Genomic DNA, 22,898 nt, shown 5'->3' on the forward strand with positions numbered 1-22,898 from the left:
TGGTGGAAAAAATTCTATGGACGCTTAAGGTGGACCTTCCCACCACGGTAATGCGGGGCCATAAGCGCGGTGGAGAGCTCGAGATTATTGTGCAGACCATGAAATGCAGAGATACAATGGAGAGCATGAGGTGGTGGGATCTCCACGTAATGTAATAGAGGTACGATGGAGGATCCAATAGATGGAATAGTTATCATTCAAAAGGGGGCCGTGGTACTTCGTTCGAAGGGGAATTGTTAAGGGTGCGAACAAAGTCATACATTAGCAACAAATAGGAGCTATAATGGATTTATAAAGAAATGGGCTACTCCACTCACTAGGTTAACCTTTTGAGTTGGAACCCCAATCCCTCATGGTGGGCCCATAGTCCTAACATCACAAGAATTTGAATTTTTTGTTACCAAAAATTTGGTAACCAAAAGCCCTGTTTTTGGTAGCAAAATGTTTTTGTTACCAAAAACTTTTAGTAGTAGAAAGTGGGTAGCAGAGAGTATTAGTTACTAAAATTTTAGTAGTAAATAGTTTTTGCTACCAAAAAATTTTTTGGTAACAAAATGTATTTGGTAGAAAAATGTATGATATTTAGGGACTAAAAGTTTCGGTAGCAAAAGGTTTTTAGTAGCAAAAAGTTTGAGCTTTCTGCTACCAAATTTTTGGTAGCAAAATATATTTGGTGGCAAAAAGTGAGCTTTCTGCTACCAAAATTTTAGTAGCAAAATATATTTGGTAGCAAAAAATACGCGATTCAGTCACCAAATATTTGATAACAAAAAGTATTTAGTAGCAAAAGCCATGAGATTTAAGGACCAAATATTTGGTATCAAATTGTATTTTGGTAGCAAAATGCATGAAATTTAGTGACTAAATATTCAGTAGCAAAAGGTATTTGGTAGCAAAAAATATGAAATTAGGTTTTAAAGTTTTTATACAATTTGCTACCAAACACAACTTTTGGTAGCAAAAAATACCTTTTCGCCACCAAAATATGCATTTGGTAGCAGAATCATGTTTTCTACTACCAAAATTCGGTACCAAAAAATTATTTTTTTATTACCAAACATTATTTTGGTAGCATAAAGACATATTAAAAAATTAAAAAAATACATTTTGATGATAAAAATTATTTTAGACTCATTGTTCTATTAATATTATAATAAAAAATATAGTTTTAAAATTGAAATACCTTATTCAATGTTAAAAAGTAATCAAATAGTAAGATCATATACTACTCTATGGAACATATACTTAATTAACAATATCATATATATATATATAGATATATATATATATAGATATATATATATAACAAGAACATGTCTCTTGTTACACCTACACAAAATAACTAAATTCTCTAATACTTATTACACAAAATATACTAGGATGATTGTTTAACTTAATTTAGGAAATATTCATAGAAAACTAAAACAAAACAAAAAAATAAAAGCATAAAATATAAGTTTTAAAGTTTTTATACGATTTACTACTAAACACAACTTTTGGTAGAAAAAATGCCTTTTCGCCACCAAAATATGCATTTGGTAGCAGAATCATGTTTTCTGCTACCAAAATTTGGTACCAAAAAATTATGTTTTTTGTTACCAAACATTATTTTGGTAGCCGAAAGTATATTTTTTGCTACTAAATTTTTATTTGGTAGTAGAAAGACATATTAAAAAATTAAAAAAATACATTTTGATGATAAAAATTATTTTAGAATCATTGTTCTAGTAACATTATAACAAAAAAATATAGTTTTGAAATTGAAATACATTATTCTATGTTAAAAAGTAATCAAATAGTAAGATAATATACTACTCTATGTAGAATATATACTAAATTAACAAGATCACATATATATACACATGAACATGTCTCTTGTTACACCTATACAAAATAACTAAATTATCAAACAATTGTTATACAAAATAAACTAGGATGATTGTTAAAACTTAATATATGACATATTCATATATAGAAAATTGAAAAAAAAAAAAAAGCAATACAAGCACAAAATATAAATATTAATGTTTTTATATGATTAGCCACCAAACACAACTTTTGGTAGCAAAAAACGCCCTTTTGTCACCAAAATAAGAATTTGGTAGTAAATTCTTGTTTTCTACTAACAAAATTTGGTAACAAAAAATTATGTTTTTTGGTAGCAAAAACTTGATTTTTCACTACCAAATTTTGGCGGCAGATAGTTACATTTTGCTTCGAACACTTGGTTGCAAATGTTATATGTTTTGCTACCAAAAATAATTCGGTAGCAAATACCTTGGGCAGGAAAAAATTTTGCTTTCCGCCAACTTTTTGTTACCAAAACATGTTTGGTAGCAAAAAAGTACTATTTTGCTACCAAATTTTTTGTGGCAGAATCTTATGCTTTTGTTAGCAAATCTTATTTTGGTAGCAAAAAGCTATTGGCAGGAATTAAATTTCATTTCCCGTCATGTTCTTTGTTACCAAATTATATTTGGTAGCGGATTGTGTTGTTTTTGCTACCAAATTTGGTAACTAAAGCCTTAATACTTTCAGCTACCAAAGTTTGGTAGCAAAAAGTGTATTTTCTGCTACCAAAAATTTTTTAGTATCAAAAAGTTTAGTCTCTTAAATGATTATTCTTGTAGTGTAAACAATTCGATCATGAGATCTCATTGTATTGCAAGCAACCTATAACAGTTTAAGAGGCTAGCAAGATATATGCATAGCGAGATCCAGAATTTCCTATACCTTCATGAAAAGTTGGCAATTTATAAATTATGCCTTTAAACTATAATGTTTTAAACAAGCAAAACATGATGACTCGATGTGTGTAAAGAAATTGATCCCGAAAAACCTTGACGATGGTTCAAAATTTGTTATTTTTCAAAGAAAAAATTGTTTTATGATGTACGGGATAAGCACAATGTAACCTTAGACGATGTTAAATTCTTGATATATGATATAGTTCTTTCCTTAAAATCTGTAGAGGTCGGATTCTACAATTAAATTTGTTTACTAGCCAATGGTCGCTCACGGGAGTTGATCGCGTTGACGAGTCGATTTGAGTCAATAGATTGTTACAACGAGAATGTAAAGTGCGGAAAAATAAATAAACACATGAATTTATATTGGTTCACCTCTAATATAAAGGTTGCATTCACTGTAGGGTCTCGGAGTTTTACTATATCTTGTAAATCGTACAATTACAATGATCATTGAGAATGGAAGGAGGGGGAATTTAGATAAAGAATTTAGGGAGAGAGAGTAAGAGCATAATAAGGGAGCTCAAAGATGTCTAATTCGTGATCCTTATCCCTTATTTATAGGAGATGGCCTTTAAGTTTTCTTGTTCTCTCAGGTTGCCACGTTGTCGATTGGAATAAGCAGTTTCCCTTTCCTTGAGTTGACTTTCCTTTCTCTTGTTTTCATATTTGCTTTCTAGTATCTCTCCTCTTTACTAGTAACCCGATTTGACCCTTTAATGCATGATTTGGATGAATTAATCTTCGTGGCCTCCAAGAAATCATGCTTCCTCAAATATCTAGAGTGGTCCTCACACTCTTCATGTCGTCAGTCGTCTCTAGTCATCATGGTCTCGAGTTGATCTTGGCTTCCTATTGATTCTAGTTGACTTATTCTTCTAAATGATGTCCACGTATACGATTGATCTTGTGGTATTGATTTTAATCCTAACAATATCAATGACACTCAAGAACAAATATTATTTTTTGTCACAACTTATATTTATTAAAAATGAAATAGGAGATTGATTTTGTACGGCACAACGGTAGAGATATGGTGAGCGAAAAGAGGGAGAGCAAAGAAAGAAAAAGAGAGAGGAAGAAAGATGAATGAAAAGAATTCTAGGAATATAATAATATGAATCCTCTATTCTTAATTATCAAAAGAAACTGTTATAACTTGGAAGCTAAATTTTAACACGTCACTACTTAAACAAACAACACCTGAACGCATGATAAGTAAAATAATAAAAGAAGATGATCTATCTCCTGAATTATAATCTGTGTAACACTCTGTCTTCTGATTTTTAAAACCTAACGTTGGTTCCTCTTAAAAAATGCAACGTCAATAAAATACCCTCTTCTGTTAAGGTTTTTAATATAAGTGACACTTTAATTGATTTATAGTGCATAATTTAATAATAACAGTAGTAGTACTAGTGTAGATAGATGTTAGTCCGTACATATTAAAGGAGACAAATAATATTATATTAGATTATTGTGTATGATATATAAGGAATTTAATACAATATACAACAAGAAAAACAATCCATTGTACATATACAGTAATCAATAACAATCCCATCTCAACCTAAGATTTTTGGTCTAGTGGCACGGTTTAAGTGGGGTGGGGTTTGAATAAGAGTTCCTGGTTTAATTCCGTATTATATAAAAATAAATAAATAAATAACAACCCCAGCTCAAAAGAGATTTTACTTTAACCATTACATGATAATTTAACATAAATAAATAAATAACAACCCCAGCTCAAAGGAGATTTTACTTTAACCATTACGTGATAATTTAACATAAATATTTATAAATATTAATTCAAAACTCCTTTTATTGCAATACCTTCATACCACCATTATTAAGCATGCAATTAATACAGACCTGACTTTTTCTTTCTTTTTTTTTTTTTTTTTTTTTTTCTTTTCCACAAGAGAAACTAATTTTCGTTCTTTTAATAACGAGCTCTCTCAAAGACAACAGGAAGCACAGAACGGCCAGCCCAGACCAACAACCTCTTCCCATCCTCAACTATAGCCCCAATTTGCCCACATCTAAGCCACCTACAACCAGGGCAAGCATCATTTGGGCACCACCCTATAACATAAGTGTTCTCAACTTCCCCCGGACTAATGTAAAAGTAGTTGTCATAACCTTCATCATCTCCGGTCCCGATCAGCTCACCATCAAGCTTCCATGTCGTCGACTGCACGCAGATCGTCGCCGCCGCGAATGATACCTTGAAGTCCCTCGTCTCCCTCACAATCTTCTCTTCCGCGACAAACGGCGCGAACGTCACCGGTAGGCCCCGTCCGGCGGAGGTGTTTTCCTGACCGACGTAGAGGGGGCACGAGCCGTTCCGGTTGATCAAAGTGAAGCGGCCGCCGTTGTCAGTTATCGCGGGTTTGATGTAGTATTCGACGCCTCGACGGAGAGGCTTGCCGGAAGTGTCACGCACGGGGTTTTGAGCCGTTGCCGCTATGGCAATGGCGAGCAACATGAAGCTCAAGGTTTGGATATTGATCAACTTCATGATCTCTTTTGATAATATTGCTTTCTTGGTTTTATGAGTACTATGTTATTTCCATGGCTATATCATGATGGTACTTATAGGAGTAATTTGGTGTTCGAAGATTGATTAATTTGACCGCGGAAGAGTTGTATTGTGAATTAAAAGTGAAATTCTATTATCCATAATAAATTATATGGCTGCCGTGAGGGTCCCTTGTACTACAAATTAATTATCAATTAATAGTCAAATTCGGCTGCCAACAGCTGAATAATGGCTATGTATTATTTTATATATGTTACTTGATCTACATGATCATCCTCAAAAGTCAAACCTTAAGTTGCAATTTCTTTAGAAAATATAATTTTTGTATTTTAAACTTTGCTTTCTTCTGTTTAGATAGACATGTAAGTGATTGTACTTTTGCCTTTTCTTTTTTTTTAAGAAATTCTACAATCGGATGGCATCATCATAGTGATAATTTACTTCAAGAAATCATCCTTTTAGGCGCAGCAACATGCCATTGCTAAAGGTTATTGTAAATAAAAAAAAAATTATGATTTTGTACTTGTCGTCGGGTCCAGTAATTTTAAAACACAGACCAAGAACTCCATCATTTGCTCCATCTTCTTCATTTCTCTTCTCTTTTACCCCTGTCGCGCTGCCTCCCCAATCTAAAGCTTCATCGCGGCGCTTCGTCGCCACCTCGTCGCCACCCTCCATCACTATTATCCGCCACCACCCCCTCCACGATCTATCCACAACACACTTCTCTCACTCTCTCCTCGTTTCAGGATAAAAAAGTTTTAAGATTTTTTACGAGTCATTTAACTTGATCCAATGAAATTTTGTTACATGATCATTGTCATGCTGACTATATTATGATGATTACAAATATAATAAAGTTTGATTTATGATTTTTTGTTTAGGGTTTTTTTATTATGCGATAACGATGAATATCTGATGATGATTATGAATATGATAAAGTTTGATTTAGAATTTGTGTTGGTTATGTGATTATGAATATGTGGTGGTGATTATGAATATGGTAAAACACGATTTACGTTTTTTATTATGTTATAATGATGATCATCTACATATGATGGTGATAATAAATATTATAAAGTTTTACTTCTCATTATATGGTTTTTTTAGTTGACTAAAAATAACTATTAATTTATAAGAAAAACATATATATATATATATACACTCTTATAATATATTTTTTGAAATGTTTTAAAGAATATATTTATGTGTGTGTGTGTGTATATATGTGTGTGTGTGTGTGTGTGTGTGTGTGTTATATAGATAAGATTTTTAGCCACAACAAATATTGTTGTTAAAGTTGATTTTTGTTCTGATGACAAAATGTCGTTGCTAGATACTTTTAGCTACAAACTTTTAAAGATGACTTTGTCATCTCTAAAATTTTTAACGATGAATTTTTGACTTTTAACAATGACAATGTCGTTGCTAAAAGCATCATTTCATGTAGTGACTATATAGAATAATTGGTTCATGCACCACATCTAACATATTTTGTGACAATATTTGTAGATGGGCGCAACAACACGGTGAGGGGAGGAGAGAGGGATGGCTTTGATCACACGATGACAGAAGAGGGAAGACATTGCGAGATCTAGCTGGCGGCAAGTGCTCACGTTGCTAAGGGAAAGGATTCTCGGAGCTGTGATAGAGCAGGCTTTGCCTCGTTATGATCTGGCCTTGCACGGCGAAGAGGGAGATCATAGGGTGGCTTTCATTTAATCTTATTCTGAACTTCAATTTGTTGTTTAAATATCGGTGCACATTTTTGTTTGGCATTTAAGCAATGCAATTTGGACTGTTAATGCACCCGTTTAATTCGCTGGTTTAAATTGTGTTGTTTTGAAATTTTTTGATTTGAACAGAAAAATCTAAATAATGTGATTTAAACAATAGTCCGAACTGGAGTTTAGTTGTGCATTTAAATTTGAATAGAGATTATAATCTGAATTGACATTTGGATGACTTGAAAAACTGTAGTTTGAACTGAAAAAAATAATATAATGCATAACAAACAATACAACACCTAAAAATTTATTAAAGAATAATTATTTAAATAATAATTAAAAATGTTTTGTGGGCATTTTTTAATTGGGTAGCAATTTTTTAAAATTAAATAAATGATTAGATAATGAATAAGAAATAGTACAACACCTAATAATTTATTAAAAAAATTATCTATATAATAATTAAAAAAAAATTGTAGGAATTGGGTAGGAATTTTTTTTTTTTTTTTACTTTCATTACTAATGCCAAACAGTAATAAAAAATTAATAAAAGGAAAAAAAATTGAAGCACTCATTAGGAATAGAAACACAAATACGGGCCATTCATTACTCGAGAGAGTGTCAACTAACAACCAAAATCAAAACTGTGGGCCCAGTCAAAAAAAACAAAAAAATTCGGAGCGGCTTTACCGTAGAGGACTGGTCTAAAAGGTTGAATTAGGAAGATTTTTAAGCTCTTACTTGACCATTCAGCTCAAATTAAACGGGTCATTCCATCTTAAATTAATTGTTTCACCAAACACATTTTTGGACTGTAGACCGCTAAAACTAGGCTGAATTGGCCAACCAAACACGTCCAATATCTATTGTTCACTTCTAATTAATCTATATGATGATGATCATAATAATAATAACAATAATAATTGTTACACCATGGTCAAGACATCGACCACTCCTTCGAACGACTGACGCCGAGGACTCCCGAGGAGGACCGGCTATTGGCATCGACGGTAAGGCGTAGCAAACGTGCCCTATGCGTCGAGAGATCACGCAAGAGGAGAGGCGCCGGGCGAGGGCTCTACGTGCTGAGATCGCTGCGTCGAGGGAACATTGTCGGTCCTTTTAGCCAGAAGTCATGTCAACCCGAGGAGGAAAGTACTGATCCGACTGCTACTGTAGAAGTCAGGAAGTTAGGCGGCAGGTTGAGAGGATCAGCCGTATTTCCAGGAAAAGTCATCATGAAAAACCCACCTACCCTCACGAGGATCGAGAACAGAAGATGGCTTCCACCTTGGGAGCCGGGAATATGTAATCGAATGCAGAGGCCTATAAATAGAAGGAACGAAACCCAGAAAGGGGTTAGACACCATTGATATTACAGAGAGAACTTGTAAACATCTGAGAAAATAGTGCATGCACAAGTGGATTAGGCACAATTATTGCCGAACCACTATAAAATCCTTGTCCCTTCTACATTACTTTACTGCTTGTTATTTGATTCTGTGGTTAGTGCAACCGTGAACGTTTCCGAAGAGGTAATTACGAGTTGTCAGAAAAACACCGTCAACAATAATGATAATGTTAGTATAGATAGATATATTGCTGTCCGTATGTTTTTAAGTAGAGTACATTATAATATACAACACTTCTGTGGATTCTAATCAGCTTTCCGATTGTAACGTCCAAAATAGTGTCTACCACTCACACAAAATCCTCATTTAAAAAAAAAAAAAAAAAAAAAAAAAAAAAAAAAAAAAAATTTTAAAATGATACTTTAAAATGATTTCCAACCGGATCTTTGAGTCCATTAAAGAATTTAACAGGTGACCATCTGAGCCCATATTTGGTAGCATACGATTCATTTGGAGAATCATTAGAGAAAAGCAATCCGTTTATAATGCATGCAGTAGTCGATAACAATCTCTCAATGGAGATTTTACTTCAACCATTACTTGATAATTTATTAAATATAAACATTTATTCAAAACTTCAACCTGATCAGATAGTCAATTTTTAAAGCTATTGCAATACTTTTTAATACCATCATTATTAAGTAATTAATTAATACAAATCAACTTTTTTTCTTTTTTCTTTTCACAAGAGAACTAATTCTTTTAGTAACGAGCTCTCTCAAAGACAACAGGAAGGACAGAGCGAGCAGCCCAGACCAACAATCTCTTCCCGTCCTCAATTATAGCCCCAACTTGCCCACATCTAAGCCACCTACAACCAGGGCATGCCTCATCTGGGCACCACCCTATAACATAGGTGTTCTCAACTTCCCCGGGACTAATGTAAAAGTAGTTACTATAACCTCCCTCATCTCCGGTCCCGATCAGTCCACCATCAAGCTTCCATGTCGTAGACTGCACACACGTCGTGGCCGCCGCAAATGAGACCTTGAAGTCCCTCGTCTCCCTCACAATCTTCTCTTCCTCGAAGAACGGCGCGAACGTCACCGGGAGGCCCCTTCCGGCGGAGGTGTTTTCTTGACCGACGTAGAAGGGGCACGAGCCGTTTCGGTCTATCAAAGTAAAGCGGCCACCGTGGTCGGTTTTCGCGGGTTTTATGTAGTACTCGACGCCCCGGCGGAGAGGCTTGCCGGAAGTGTCGCGCACGGGGTTTCGAGCCGTGGCTGCTATGGCCATGGCGAGCAACATCAAGCTCAGGGTTTGGATATTGATCAACTTCATGATGTCTTTTGATAATATTGCTTTCTTGGTTTTGTTAGAACTATATTACATTCCATGGTATATATGTTACTTATAAGATTTGGTGCTTGAAGAGTTGACTTGCTTTAATTAGTGGTTAACAGTTGTGAATTGAAAGTCAAAGGTCTCGTTGGTTTCGCTGATTCAAGTTTAAAATTTGAGTTGATATGTAATTTTATGTTAGAGCTTTTTACTGTAGCAAAAAAGTTAGATGTGACTATTTGTGAGAACTTTTTACTGTAGTAAAACTCAAATTCTAAACTCGAATCAGCCAAATGGACGAATCCATAATGAAATTTTATGGGCGCTGTATTAGTACAGTCAAATTTTGGCTGCCAATATAGTGGCTATATATAAATTACGTGCGGTGGACTATTGTTATGGTTTACATGATCATGCTCAAAACAAATGTTGCAACTTTTTTACTTTTAGGTAATAGAAAATTTGTGCACACATTACCCAAATCCAATTTAAAACTTTGCATTCTCCACTGTTAAGAGGCACGTATGCGCATATATAGAAAAGATAATGAATTAATAAAGAATGATATCTTTGTTGAGGGTTTGAACTTTGAACTCGTCCAACTACAAAATGGCATTTAGTATTGTATTTGTTTTCTATGCTACCTACAATAAAACGAGAATACTCAATGAATGTGAAAACAAAGTCGGAAACAGTCTCATTGTCAAGGCTACAAATTTGGACCGGACTAAACGAGTCTTCCTAAAGCCCATCACTATTGGCCCGATCCAAGTCTGGTATGAGGTTTCGAGGCAGCCTAGCCCAAACACCCCTTTTATTTTATTTTTTTTAAAATGCCTTATAAATTTCGGGCCATGTCATGTGCCGATGAAAATAACAAACTGGGCCAAAATTCTCATTTAGGCGGCCCGAACTTTCACCTGTACACAATGGATTAGAACCGTCAACGTTCTTTTTCTTTCTTTTTCAATCGATTAGGACTTTCTACGTTAGCTCAAATTACTGAAATACTCTCTTCATTGAAACATTTTATACTATCCTGGATATAATCTTTGGTTGTTTATTTGGGTTTTTATATTCAAAATTATAATAGATACAAGCAAAAAAAAATTAAATTAGTAAGATATACCTAAGAGTAAAAACTAAGAGTGTTAATGAATTTTTTAAAAACATTTAGAAAAAATTCAAATTATATGAAAATTGTGGGGGTGTAAAATAAGAAGAATTGGGGAGAAAATTAAAAATTTTAGAAAATATATAATGGGGTCAGGACAATTTATAATTACCAAAAAAAAATTACGGTGGGGCTAAATAAGAAAAAAGTGAAGCTATAGGCTATAGCTATAAGTTATAAAAAGAAAATATTCAGCAAAAATAATTATAAAAAGAAAAATAATGAGAGAAAGAGAAAAATAGGTCATATGAAAATACGAATAAAAATTAATAGGTGAAGATTTTAAATTGTTACTAAATAAACCATATTAATGTAAACTTGGATTTACACTCGATTAAAATTCCTAAAAGACCCCCCAATTAAATGCAACATAATCAGGCTTTTCTTCATCATCCTCTCCAGAAACCTTAGCCCCACCTCTCTCTTCTCCCCTCTCTCTTCAAAGAAAACTACAGCATTTGTCGTTGCCGGGGAATAGTTAAGTGACGGTGATGATTGTCGCGAAATTTCAATGGCGAGACCATCGACGGCAATCCCTACAAACTGAGCGACGAGCGACGGAGAGGCTCGAAAAAAGAGAGGATGACGAAAGAAGGAGAATCACGAAAAAAGAGAGGTAACCATGTCACGATGAGCTCGGGCTGGGGGGGCTCAAAGCTCCCTCTCTCTCCAGTTGGAATTAAAATATTTTTAAATGGAATTAAATCAAAATTTTGAACTTAATTTATACTATAATAAATACTAACAATTATCTTTTAATTTTTTTTTCTTTTACAACTTGTTGCTTTATTTTACTTTTTCTATTAATATGTATATAGTTTTTAAAATAGTATTGTTCCCATATTTTCTTCATTTGAATTTAAATTTGGAATAATAAATACAAGCAAAAAAAATATTGATATAATAGAGTTTATTAAAAGAAAAATTTAAGAGCCGGTGTACAAGAAACTTTTTAAAACATTCTTCAAAAATTAAACTTAGAAAATTAAAAGTGAGGAAGATAAGAAAAAGGAAGACAGCAAATTATTTTAAAAAAATGGAGTTTAGTTGGAAAAGTAAAACATCAAATTTAGCTATAAAATGTTTATGTAAGGATTAATTATAAAAATTCTTGACCCTTATATACTCTCAAGTAATATGTGTCCTTTCAATCTATATTTCATTAACAACTTTGCTCATTATGTTATTTTAAGTGACAGAATTTGCACGTCTCATTTATTTTGCTATTGTTGATGAGATAGTGAGTACGAAATTACACTGCTACCCTCTTAATGAGATCAATATTCTCTTATTTTCATTCTAACTTCTTTTGCCTCTCTTAATCATAATATTCTCTCCATTTGCTTCCCTTCTTTGTCTTCTTTACAGCATTTTTGAAGGTTTCATCCATGGCAAGTATTACTCAGGAAAGAAAAAAAAAATTTAATCCCTCAGAAGAAAGGAAAAAAAAAAAGAATAAGAAAACTCACTGTCATTTGAATTCATATTGCCACTACCTCTCTCTGTTGCAGCCATTAGAAGTGCTCCAAGCATCGAGCTAACACGTTGCTTGCGATTGAGCTTAAAGATTCTCCAAATTAGCAGTTCAGTTTGTTATAGGTTTTTCTTTCAACTCACTTTCCCTTAAAAATAATAAATAATAAAAAAAAAACCTCCCAAGCCATTTTACTATAATACCTTCCCGTATGTGAGTCACAAGATGCTCACGTGATAAATTTTGTCTTTCAAAGTAACAAAAGAGACAAAGTTGTTAACATAATATAGATTAAACATATGTACATATGTTACATTTTAAAAATTAAAGAATAAAGTATTATAAGGGTCGAAAAGTTTGATAATTTATCCTTTTATGTAATTATATTCCTTGTGAACCTTAATCATCTTAGATATAAGAGGTTGTGCCTTTGTCCTCTTTAAATTCTTTTTGCTAATAAAAATAAAATAAAAAACTTTGAAAACTTGTCAAAAAGATACTACAAATCCATTTTAGTCCATGACTCTTAAAATATCTCACAGTTGTTCTTGAGATTTCATTTTATTTCAATTTTGGTCCTTTTATTAGTTAGGTGTTAAATATTTAACAAAATCTGTGAAAAATTAAGGATTCAAAAATCTAAAGTTTAGGAATTAAAGCAATATGAAAAAATAAAAAATTAATTTCCAAAAAAGTCTCTAAATTTTAACTTTTTCAATTTTTATTCTCTAATTTATGCAGATTTCGTCAACTATTTAACACTTAGTTAATGAAAGGACTACAACTAAAACATAGTAAAACTTTCAAACCAGCTGTGAGACATTTTAAAAGTCACACACTAAAGTGGGATTGAGATAAACTTCAGGGACCATTTTTAGAATTAACCCATGTATATTAAGTTATCGGTATTTTTAGTCATCATTATTGTCTTTCTTTAATAATTAGAGAGTTTCTCCGGTAGTCTATTCTACTAGTAGTCTCAATTTTTAACCGTTAAATTAGGTCAAAATCACATTAAATTGAAAAAGTATACAAAACATATAAATTTTTATACAGATCTAAAGACTCAAAAGTAACGAACTATTAGTAGCCTATTTTTACACGGACTACCAAAGAAAATTTCTAATAATTAAGATGAGATTTTCAATTAAAATTATTTTGTGTTGGATATAAAGGGGTTTGAAATTTACTCATTAAGATAAAGTCAAGTGTGATTATTGTTAGTTATATATTGCAACTAAAATTTAAAATACTCATCCTCCATTAGATTTATTTATGTATTTTTCTCGTTTTGTCATTAATTTGTTGTCTTTTTTTTTTAATAAAGGAATTCTACAGTAGGATCAAAAATAGTGAACTGCCCGTTAGGTTTTTTTTTTTTTTTTCAATCACTAAAAATTTTATTAAATCTATATATTTTTTATTTTAATGTGATTTTGACCGGATGTCAAAATGTAATGCGCAATAAAAAAACAAAAATAAAAAAATATCAAATTTAAGAAATAGTTAATAAGGGTGCGTTTAGTATATGGATCCAAAATCAAGATTTTGGATCTTAATTCAAAATCAGTGTTTATTTACAGTGATTCTGAATCATGATTTTAAATTATAATTCTGAATCAGTGTTTGGTTTGAATGATTCTGAATCATTATTCAAAATCTGATATGATGTTTTAAACTAGCTCAAATCATGATTCTAAAACCACCCCTCCTCTTGATTCAAGGTGATTCAAATCCTTGATTCTGAATCATCGTTTCAGAATCATAATTTGAACCCAAAATCATGAATCATGGTTCTCGTTCTAAAATCATAATTAAAATCACCCTGATTTGAATCCTCTTACTAAACGAACCCTAAGGAGACGTTTGGTTCATGGATTAGAATCATAAGATTAGAACCATTTTCGATTTACATGTATTTTTTTGAGAGAAAACACTGTAACGAACTATAAACTATGATTCGAATCGGGATACGAATCTCTCAATCAAACAACCTCTAAGAGATTTTTTAGTACGTAAGTGTATTTGTAGATTATATCTACGTAATTTTAATTTTTACGTGATTTTATACAAATTTAAATTATAATTTGTGGATTAATGATTAAGAAACCTAATCTATTGGTACGTATTAAAAAAGTGTCACAAGATAAAAGGAAAGACCGAAATTTGAAAAATGAAAAATAAATAAAATCGATAAATGAAAGGGAAGTGAGAAGGGATTCTTGTTCCTATCTTCAAGCTGGCGTTGGAGTATTTTTCTTTTCTCCAAGCTTTCTTCCTCGAATTCAGATTCTTCTGCGATTACGGCTTCAAGCGCGTAACAGGTACTACCAATAAAGTCATGATCAAACTCAATGATTCGAACTGGGCGGTGGATTTCTCAGAGTTTTCTCGTTCATTATCTTGATTTTTACTTCATATTGTTCAGATCGCATTACATTAGTGTTAGTAAAGTCATGATCAAACTGACAATGTGTTTGGTACGAGGATTCTGATCATAATTCGAATCATGGTTTAGCTTGTTACAGTATTTTTTCTTAAAAAAAAACACACATAAATCGAAAATGATTATGAATTTATAAATCAAAAGTCCACCTGATTCGAACCGGGGGTTTTGGAAACTGAGAATGAAGGATAGTCTTTATGCCGAAAATTTACACTCACCCATTGAAGGGGACGAAGCTAGGCCAAAAGGGATTTCTGATGAAGAATGGTACTTTCTGAATCGAAAGGCCGTTGCAAAAATAAGGCAGTGTTTGGATGACAATGTGATCAATTTTGTGGCTCAAGAGACAAATGCTAGACAACTTTGGTTAACATTCGACTCTTTGTTTTGGAAGAAGACAATATCTAAGAAACTTTCTATACTCAAACGCTTAGAAAAAGGAATAGATTATCCTCGTATGTTTATTTACCTTTAGTTTTAACAAAATGTTAGATTTGAAAAACTTATGATTTATCATGGGTTGGCGTTGCCTCCGAGGAAAAAAAAAAGTTTTAAGGGCAGCAAAGTACATGCTTAGGGCGAAGTAGATAAACGCTTTTGTGTTAGTCATGATGATTTGAGTATTGTACTTTGAACAACTTAAATGTGTTTGCACCAACTGGTTTTGAAAGTGTATTTCACATTCGACTTGTTAATTTTCCAATTTGGATTATCCTTTAATCTGATTTCATGATTTAGTCATTTATCTTAGCATCCTACATGAAGATAATGGAGGGCTAATGCCTAAAATGCGTGCACTGTAATTGCAGTTTAAGCTTATTGTCTGGTGTTGCATTTTATTGTAATTGTGCTAAGATGATGTCAAGGTGAGAAAACAGCAGAACTTGAACTTAATGGAGTTAAACCACATATCATTCTATAAGCACGTAAACTGTTAGCTTAGATATGAATTTTTGGGTATGAGACTAAATTAATCTCAATTCTCTCCGAAGATTGCTAAAACATATATGGTTGAAACTTGAAAGTACACTTGAAACCTGGCCAATTTTACGTTTTCTTTTGCAATCTTTTGTACACAAGTTCATCGTCAATAAATGTTGCTCTCAGCATCTTTTGCTACAAAGTTTCTGTAATGCTTTCCATTTTCGTCTTCAAAAGGCCGTCTATCTCTAAGATCTTGGACAGTGAACATTGGAGTTGCTAAGTTTTTAACTCTCGCTATATCATGCATAGGAAAATGGTGCAGCATTGTTGTATTCATCATCCCCTTGTGCTTAGTAGTCTCAAAATTGATAATGATTAGAAAACAGTTTTTAAGTTAGAACTTAAAGCACATCAGTGCCCATATTTGAGAGTTTCTTAATATATAAAGCTGGTCCCAACTATAAGGAGACATTGTGTCATATTCATTTTCCTTTAGCTCTTCGAGAAAATAACATTTCATTCATTGACTGTTATAAGATTATTGACTAATTCAAACCATTTATTCTGCATAAGCAAATTTATGCTTTAAGCCTCTCAAACACAACTGAAAGAGCATAACCATCCAAAGTCAATAGCCTCTTCCCTATCTCGACTAGAAGACCAGCTAATCCACACCGCAGCCTATAATTGGGAAATACCTTAGTCACGCTCCTTTGACAACATACCACCTTCGGCCGGCCATATTGGTCTTGCCCTGCTTCCCTTGAGTAGACTGCATGCGGGTTGTCGTGGCTGAGAGTGCCACCTTTAAATCACTGGACACAAGTTAGCACCATCTCTACCTCTGCAAATGGTGTGAAGCCCTTGAGACATTTTTCTTGACCAATTTAAAAGGCCAGATACCATTGTTGAACAGCCTCCAAAGTCACTAATGGTAGGCTTGATCTGGTATTTCGTGCCACATGGAAAGCCCGTCCGTTGGTGTAGCACACTGGAGGTGTTTGTGCTAGCAATGATACGGCAAATGAACACCAATATTAGGCCAAGGCTTCAAATGAATGTCGTTATCATCATACTAAAGGGCCTCACACAACAAAAAAGCAAGGACTAAGGAAGCAATGGGAGTTTGCTGGTTCATTACCCTCACAAACTTGGGTTTTATGTGATGATTGGCTATCATAGAGATTGTAATGCAGGATAGGATTTGAATTATGGATTGTGTTTGATTTAGGATTTATCTTTTTGTTTAGTTTTATATTTTGGATTTATTGTTTTAGAATTTGAATTTGTTTAGGATTAGGATTATCATTTATCTTTTGAATTAGTTCTAACTCTATTATGATTATTAGTTTTAGTTTTATTAGGATTCAAACAACAAAAGAGCTATAAATTATGAACTCCATGAACTTTATGGGAACATTTATTCACAGCTCTCTCTGCAGCCTAGCCGGTTGGTGTCCTCTCACCTTCCACTAGGTCAGAGATTCAAGGGCTGTATAGAGAGTGAAGGAGAGAAATTATTCAATCATTCAATAAAATTTGTACTTTTTAGCTCAAAAGATTGCCTCAAATATTGTCATTTGCAACATTAATTGTGTTACATATGTTGTTTGCAATCATTTTATCAAGCTAAATTAATAGACCATAGGTCTGTTTAGTTCGTTGATTCGAATTTTTAATTCGAGTTGATATTTGACTTTAATGTAAGAGTTTTTTACTGTAGTAAAAAAGTTAAATGTGACTTTTCTAAGAGCTTTTTATTATAACAAAACTCGAATCGGTGAAATAAACGGACATTATGAAAGTAATAAATAAATAGGCATAGAAAATTGGTATAGCGGTTCGGTAACCATTTACATCCGCGGAGTCACGCCCAAACATTGAATCATATGCACTAATTCTCAACGATTATAAATACCAATCGGATAAAATCAACTAGATGTCCTGATTCAGTGGGCACCACTCGTTTTCAAAACTATACAGTGAAATCCTTTCGTCTAGCAAGTCGCTCACTCCCAAAAATTTCAACTTCTTCTCCTAAAGAATGATAAACGGTTGAATTCTTTTTAACACTTTAAATCGTCTTCTCTCAAAAAACGTTAATGAGAACTTCTCAAGACATTATGCGTGAAAACTCAAAAAACTCATAGAATGAATGATTTTAAGTTCTATTTATAAAACTTCTATTTCTTATCTTCACATTGACACAACACAATCCAATTCTATTACCATATTATCTCCACTTGAGGATAATATCTTCTTGTTGCCATATTCAAATTTTGAAACTAAAACCAAATCTTTTACAGCAACTCACACCCACATATATATATATATATCATGATAATTGCATCACATTGTTATTTTGAGTTTCACATTTAAATAAGCCTTCCCTTATCTGCAATACTCTCAAATTTTAAAGCTTCATCTCCACGCGCAACCAACAACACTTTTGGAATTCAAATTAGGAAATGTTTGGTTCATGGATTAGAATCATGTGATTAGAATCATTTTTTATTTACGTGTATTTTTTGTGAGAGAAAATACTGTAGCGAACCATGAACCATGATTCAAATCATGATTTGAATCCTCCAACCAAACGTCCCCAAAAGTACATCTCCTATTAAGCTGTTCTTTTACCGTTTTTGAGTTATGTGACTTGAGTGTAGATTTTGAGTTGAATTTGAGTTATAACTTGAATTAAAGTTGTAACTTGAGTTTGTATTTGATTGTGTACATTTAAGTTATGATTTAAGATAAAAATCTTTTTGAGTTTGTGTTTGAGTGAATCAAAACTTAAATTTGTATTTAAATAGTATGTTAATAAAAACTCAATGTTGATAGAAAATTTTAATATGATATATGGATAAAGTTTTATTCGTCTTTTCATTGTTAACGCATAAAAAAATCATCTCAATCAGAATTAAAACGAAAAAGATAGCATTTTTAAGAATAGAAAAAATATTGTTAATTAATTTAAGTTCGAGTTTCTAAACTCGAGTTAAAGAGAAAACTTAAACTCGAATTTTAGTCCCAAACTCGAGTTTAAATTTAAAAGAATATAAACTTAAATAAAGTTGTAACTCGAATTTTTTTTTTTTTTTTTTTTTGAGTTTTTAACTCAAGAAAGGGGCTGAACAGCCCTAAAACTTGAGCTCTCATTTGAAATCATTATCAACGCCTTCAAATTTTAAATGTAAACCAAATCTGCAGCAAAATAATCCTACACCACGTTCTGCATCAATATGGCAACCACGTTCAAGTCTTCATCAATATCACGATGAAGGCTGCATCAATTTTTATTCTTCACCTATTTTTTGAATTTTTATGAGATTGTCAACTAATAAAAATAATTGACACCAGAATCTTGTCATTCTGCTCAACTAAAGCTTCTGAAACAAACTAATCCGCAGTTGAGACTTGCTGATTGAAAAGCAACAGGACGAAATTTGAGAATTTTCTTAACAGGCTTTACACTGAGTAAGTTTGCAATTCTCATTCCCTTGCTTAGATTATGCAGAGAATTGATACTCTAGTAGATGGTCCACAAAAAAGACAATCAGTCGCTTTATACTACCAGAAATGTTCAAAGTCACGAGTATTTTGAAAATTGAAAGATCATCAAAATCTGTCAGTTCTTATCATTAGCACTACATCAAATTCAGCCAGAACAGCCTCTAAGATTTGAACTTTCTTTGTACAAACACCTCCCAGAACTGCAATGGATAATGTCTAATCAACCCAAATTCCAAAGATTTTCAATCTTTTCCATTAGGCTTTTAGGCTGAGTTACAGTTCACTTATCAGTAAACACTAAGCACTGAAATTAACCAAAATACTAGAGCCTAAAACTAGAAAAACCTATAATCTAGAAGACAAATAAAGAGAAAGCAAAACCAACTAGCTGATCCATCTTCTAGTCTTCCCTCGCCACAATCTTGAACTTCCCAGTTCGTTCTTGCTGCGAACAGATCAAAATACAAAACCCCATTTAGTAAAATCAAAAACCCACCTTAAATATTAAATCCATAGTATATGAACAAGTTTAACGGTTATATCATGTTACAATCATAACAAAAAAATAAATCAAACAATTAAAATACAATAGCTTTCTATAGTATGAAAAAAAAAACCAAAAAGAAAATAAATAAAATCAACACATATCCATTTAGCAATCAATATCCCATCAAAATAAAAAAATAAAAATAAATAAAAACCTCACCTTCTTCCAGAGATCAGTGTGAGTCTTACAAAACCCAGCAACAATAGCACCTTTCTTCTTCCCTTCTCTGTACTCGATACAAAGATCTTCATTCAAGCCACAGGTCACATGAAACGCCAAACGACACTTAGGCTCCGAGCAGTTTATAGCGCATCCATTTGTCGTTTTACACAAATAACACGTGTGTTCCCTCCTGCTCTGCGGAACCTTCGAACAATCAATCCCTTCTCGTCCCTCCGGGTCTCTGAAGAACACTTCGGGAACGAAAAGCGCGCAAACGACATGGGCCCACTTGCCATTTTCTCCCGTCGGCTTCATCGCCCCTCCCTTGACCGGACACAGGCAGCAAGAAAACGACTTGTCGTTTTCACAAGACTTGGAATCGGAATCCGAGCACTGGGCGCAGAACCAATCCCCTTCAGGAATCTCCTTCGTGAGGGGGTTGCCGTAGCAGGAAACGTGGACCATTAGATCGCACCCGTCGCATATCACGATCGGATCCGACGGCTCTCCGTCGGTGCTCTCGCAAACAGCGCAAACAATCCCATCATCTTCTACTTTTTCTTCGACATTTTCTTCTTCTACTACTTTTTCTTCTCGGACATTTTCTTCTTCTACTACTTTTTCTTCTCGGATATTTTCTTCTACTTCTTCTTCTACCACTACTTTTGCTTCTTGGACATTTGCTTCTTCTTCTTCTTTTTGTTCTTCTTTGTAGTCGGCATTAAGGTCGAATTGGGGCTTCTGGGGTATGAGATCCGGCGGAAGGGCCCAAACCCGTTTCTTGGCCGGCAAGCAATAAGATCCTATGGCTTCGGTCTTGGGGTCGGGAAGAGCCGGTGGGTCCCTTGTCTCCGTCCGCTTCTTTGCCGGAAGACATGAGAAGGAAGGCTGTTGTTCTTGTTGGTGGATGAGTCTGAGTCGTTTGTGAGGAGGCAAGCCATTGAACTTGGGATCCATTTTTGTGAAATGAGTAAGCAACGAAAACGAAGAAGAAGACGAAGAATCAGTGATTTTGAGAAAGTTGGTTTGTGGGTTTTTGTGAGAAAGATTTTGGAGGTTTGAATTTGAGGGATTTGGGGAGTTTAGTGGATTCGATTTGGTGGGTTTTGGTGGGAACAGTCGAATTTTTGAAGAACTTTCGTTTTAACAGCACCACAAAAGTTTGAATTTGTGCGGGAAATTTTCATTCATTTAGTGCCTTTTCGTTATTTTTGTTTTTGTTTTTTTACTTAAATTTGACGTTTTTGCGTAAATTTCGAAAAACAAAAAAAATGAAAAAATGAACCCGCGCCAAATTGGAAATAGCAGGCGGGCTGATGGGCGATGGAGATCCACTTTTTTCGGCCGCCGATCCACATAGGACGGGACCCACCACTAAGCTGGCACAACTGAAGACGTCGAGAAAATGTTTTTTCTTTAATTTTAGAGATAACGTCCAAAACACTTTCCACTTCATTGCTCAAAATACAACTCAAAATTTTTTATTATATTGAAATATGAATTTAATATAATGTATTTTTGATAATTTTATGTGGGTAGCTCGACATTTAGAAAATATGTTTCTTAGTAATTCGTGTCATGTTTTGATCACTTTTTTTTTTAATTTGTAGTCAACCCGAACACAACCTGTAACACGAAATTTTTTAAAAACCGTAACACGAACACGACACGACCTGAAAATGACCCGTGACACAAAATTGACCCGTAAATCTAAAATTAGCACGAAAATTGTATACTTTTATTTATTTTTTTACATATTAAAAATAATTTAAAATTCATACCACACTAACATCAACTGAAATTAAGCAAATAATAGTATAAGATTTTGAGTATAACTATCATGATATCACAAGTTTATAATAAAATTTAAAATATGAAATGAAAAATATATGTATTTTTTAGTTTTTTACGAGTTTCGTGTCGTGTTCGGGTTAGATGAGTCCAACCCGAAATTGACTCGTGTTTTTCGTGTCAATTTTAGGTTGACCCAATTTTGACCCGAACCTCTTTTTTCTCAACCCTAACCTGCAAAATTTATGTCGTTTTCGAGTCGTGTCGTGACCCATATTGCCGACCCTAATCTTAACACCTTTTTTGAGATGTAAAATGACATTTCTACATGTGTACTTAATTTACTCAATTTTGTTTACAAATATATTAAATAGAGGTTAAAAATGTCATTTCACATCCTGAAAAAGGTCTCAGGGTACCAAAAACACATTTTTTAAAGCGTCGAGACACCTGCATAAAATTATTAAAAACATAAGATACCGAACTCATATTTTAATATGACATAGTATACTAAAATGAAATTTTCCCATACTAGTTTAATATTTTTTTATTAACCAAATGCTCAAAACATCTTCTGTGTTTAAAAATTAAACTTAAATATGAAATACTCTTGAAGCCATTAAATTTTTTAACATACAAGAACTTTTTCATTCATATCAAAAGTTGTTTTAAATATGCCTTAAACTAAAAAAATAAGTAAAAAGATTTAAAATTTTTTAAATAAATACATCAATTATTTTGAGTTCTTTTAATTTCTTAAATTGATTTTATTATTCAATAATGTTTTAATTTGTACTTAATAAAGGTTAAGGAGGATAATTACAATACAAAAAAAAATGGTCACTATTTGGGTATTTTGAGTCTGATTTTAAAAATACAAAAGATGTTTTAAGTATTTTAATAATTAGAAGGGTAAAAATGGCATTAAGGCAAAACACAGTATTAGAATAAAATTTCGTCTAACACTTTACCAACATCCCTAAACTAATAATTCAAATTGAAGGACAAATAGCTTAAGAAAATTGGATGAACACTTAAAGAACACAAATTACCTCAGAAAAATAACAAGAGCAAAATAAAGGAAAGCTCAAGATAATTGTATTAAAAATGAGTGTCTATTTTCCTCTCAAATCGAGGGACTTTATAGTACATTACATT

At 33.0% G+C, this 22,898-nt stretch overlaps 3 protein-coding genes across 3 annotated transcripts; all 3 read right to left on the minus strand.

Annotated features, from left to right (window-relative positions):
* Positions 1–4,541: 4,541 nt before the first annotated feature.
* On the minus strand, positions 4,542–5,372 carry LOC21394264 (endogenous alpha-amylase/subtilisin inhibitor). The gene has a single exon (XM_010099924.2). It carries the CDS (start codon positions 5,266–5,268, stop codon positions 4,690–4,692), a length of 579 nt encoding a protein of 192 aa, XP_010098226.1. The 5' UTR covers positions 5,269–5,372; the 3' UTR covers positions 4,542–4,689.
* A 3,758-nt stretch (positions 5,373–9,130) lies between these two features.
* Positions 9,131–9,709, minus strand: LOC21394265 (endogenous alpha-amylase/subtilisin inhibitor). Its single transcript, XM_010099925.1, has one exon. It carries the CDS (start codon positions 9,707–9,709, stop codon positions 9,131–9,133), a length of 579 nt encoding a protein of 192 aa, XP_010098227.1.
* Positions 9,710–19,376: 9,667 nt separating this feature from the next.
* LOC21394266 (protein Jade-1) lies at positions 19,377–21,039 on the minus strand. Its single transcript, XM_010099926.2, has 2 exons — positions 19,947–21,039; positions 19,377–19,685 (listed from the first exon to the last, which is right to left on the minus strand). Exons 1-2 carry the CDS (start codon positions 20,904–20,906, stop codon positions 19,641–19,643), a joined length of 1,005 nt encoding a protein of 334 aa, XP_010098228.1. The 5' UTR covers positions 20,907–21,039; the 3' UTR covers positions 19,377–19,640.
* Positions 21,040–22,898: the final 1,859 nt, after the last annotated feature.

The sequence above is a fragment of the Morus notabilis genome, unplaced genomic scaffold (assembly GCF_000414095.1).
Source record: "Morus notabilis unplaced genomic scaffold, ASM41409v2 Scaffold1276, whole genome shotgun sequence".
Lineage (NCBI taxonomy): Eukaryota > Viridiplantae > Streptophyta > Magnoliopsida > Rosales > Moraceae > Morus > Morus notabilis.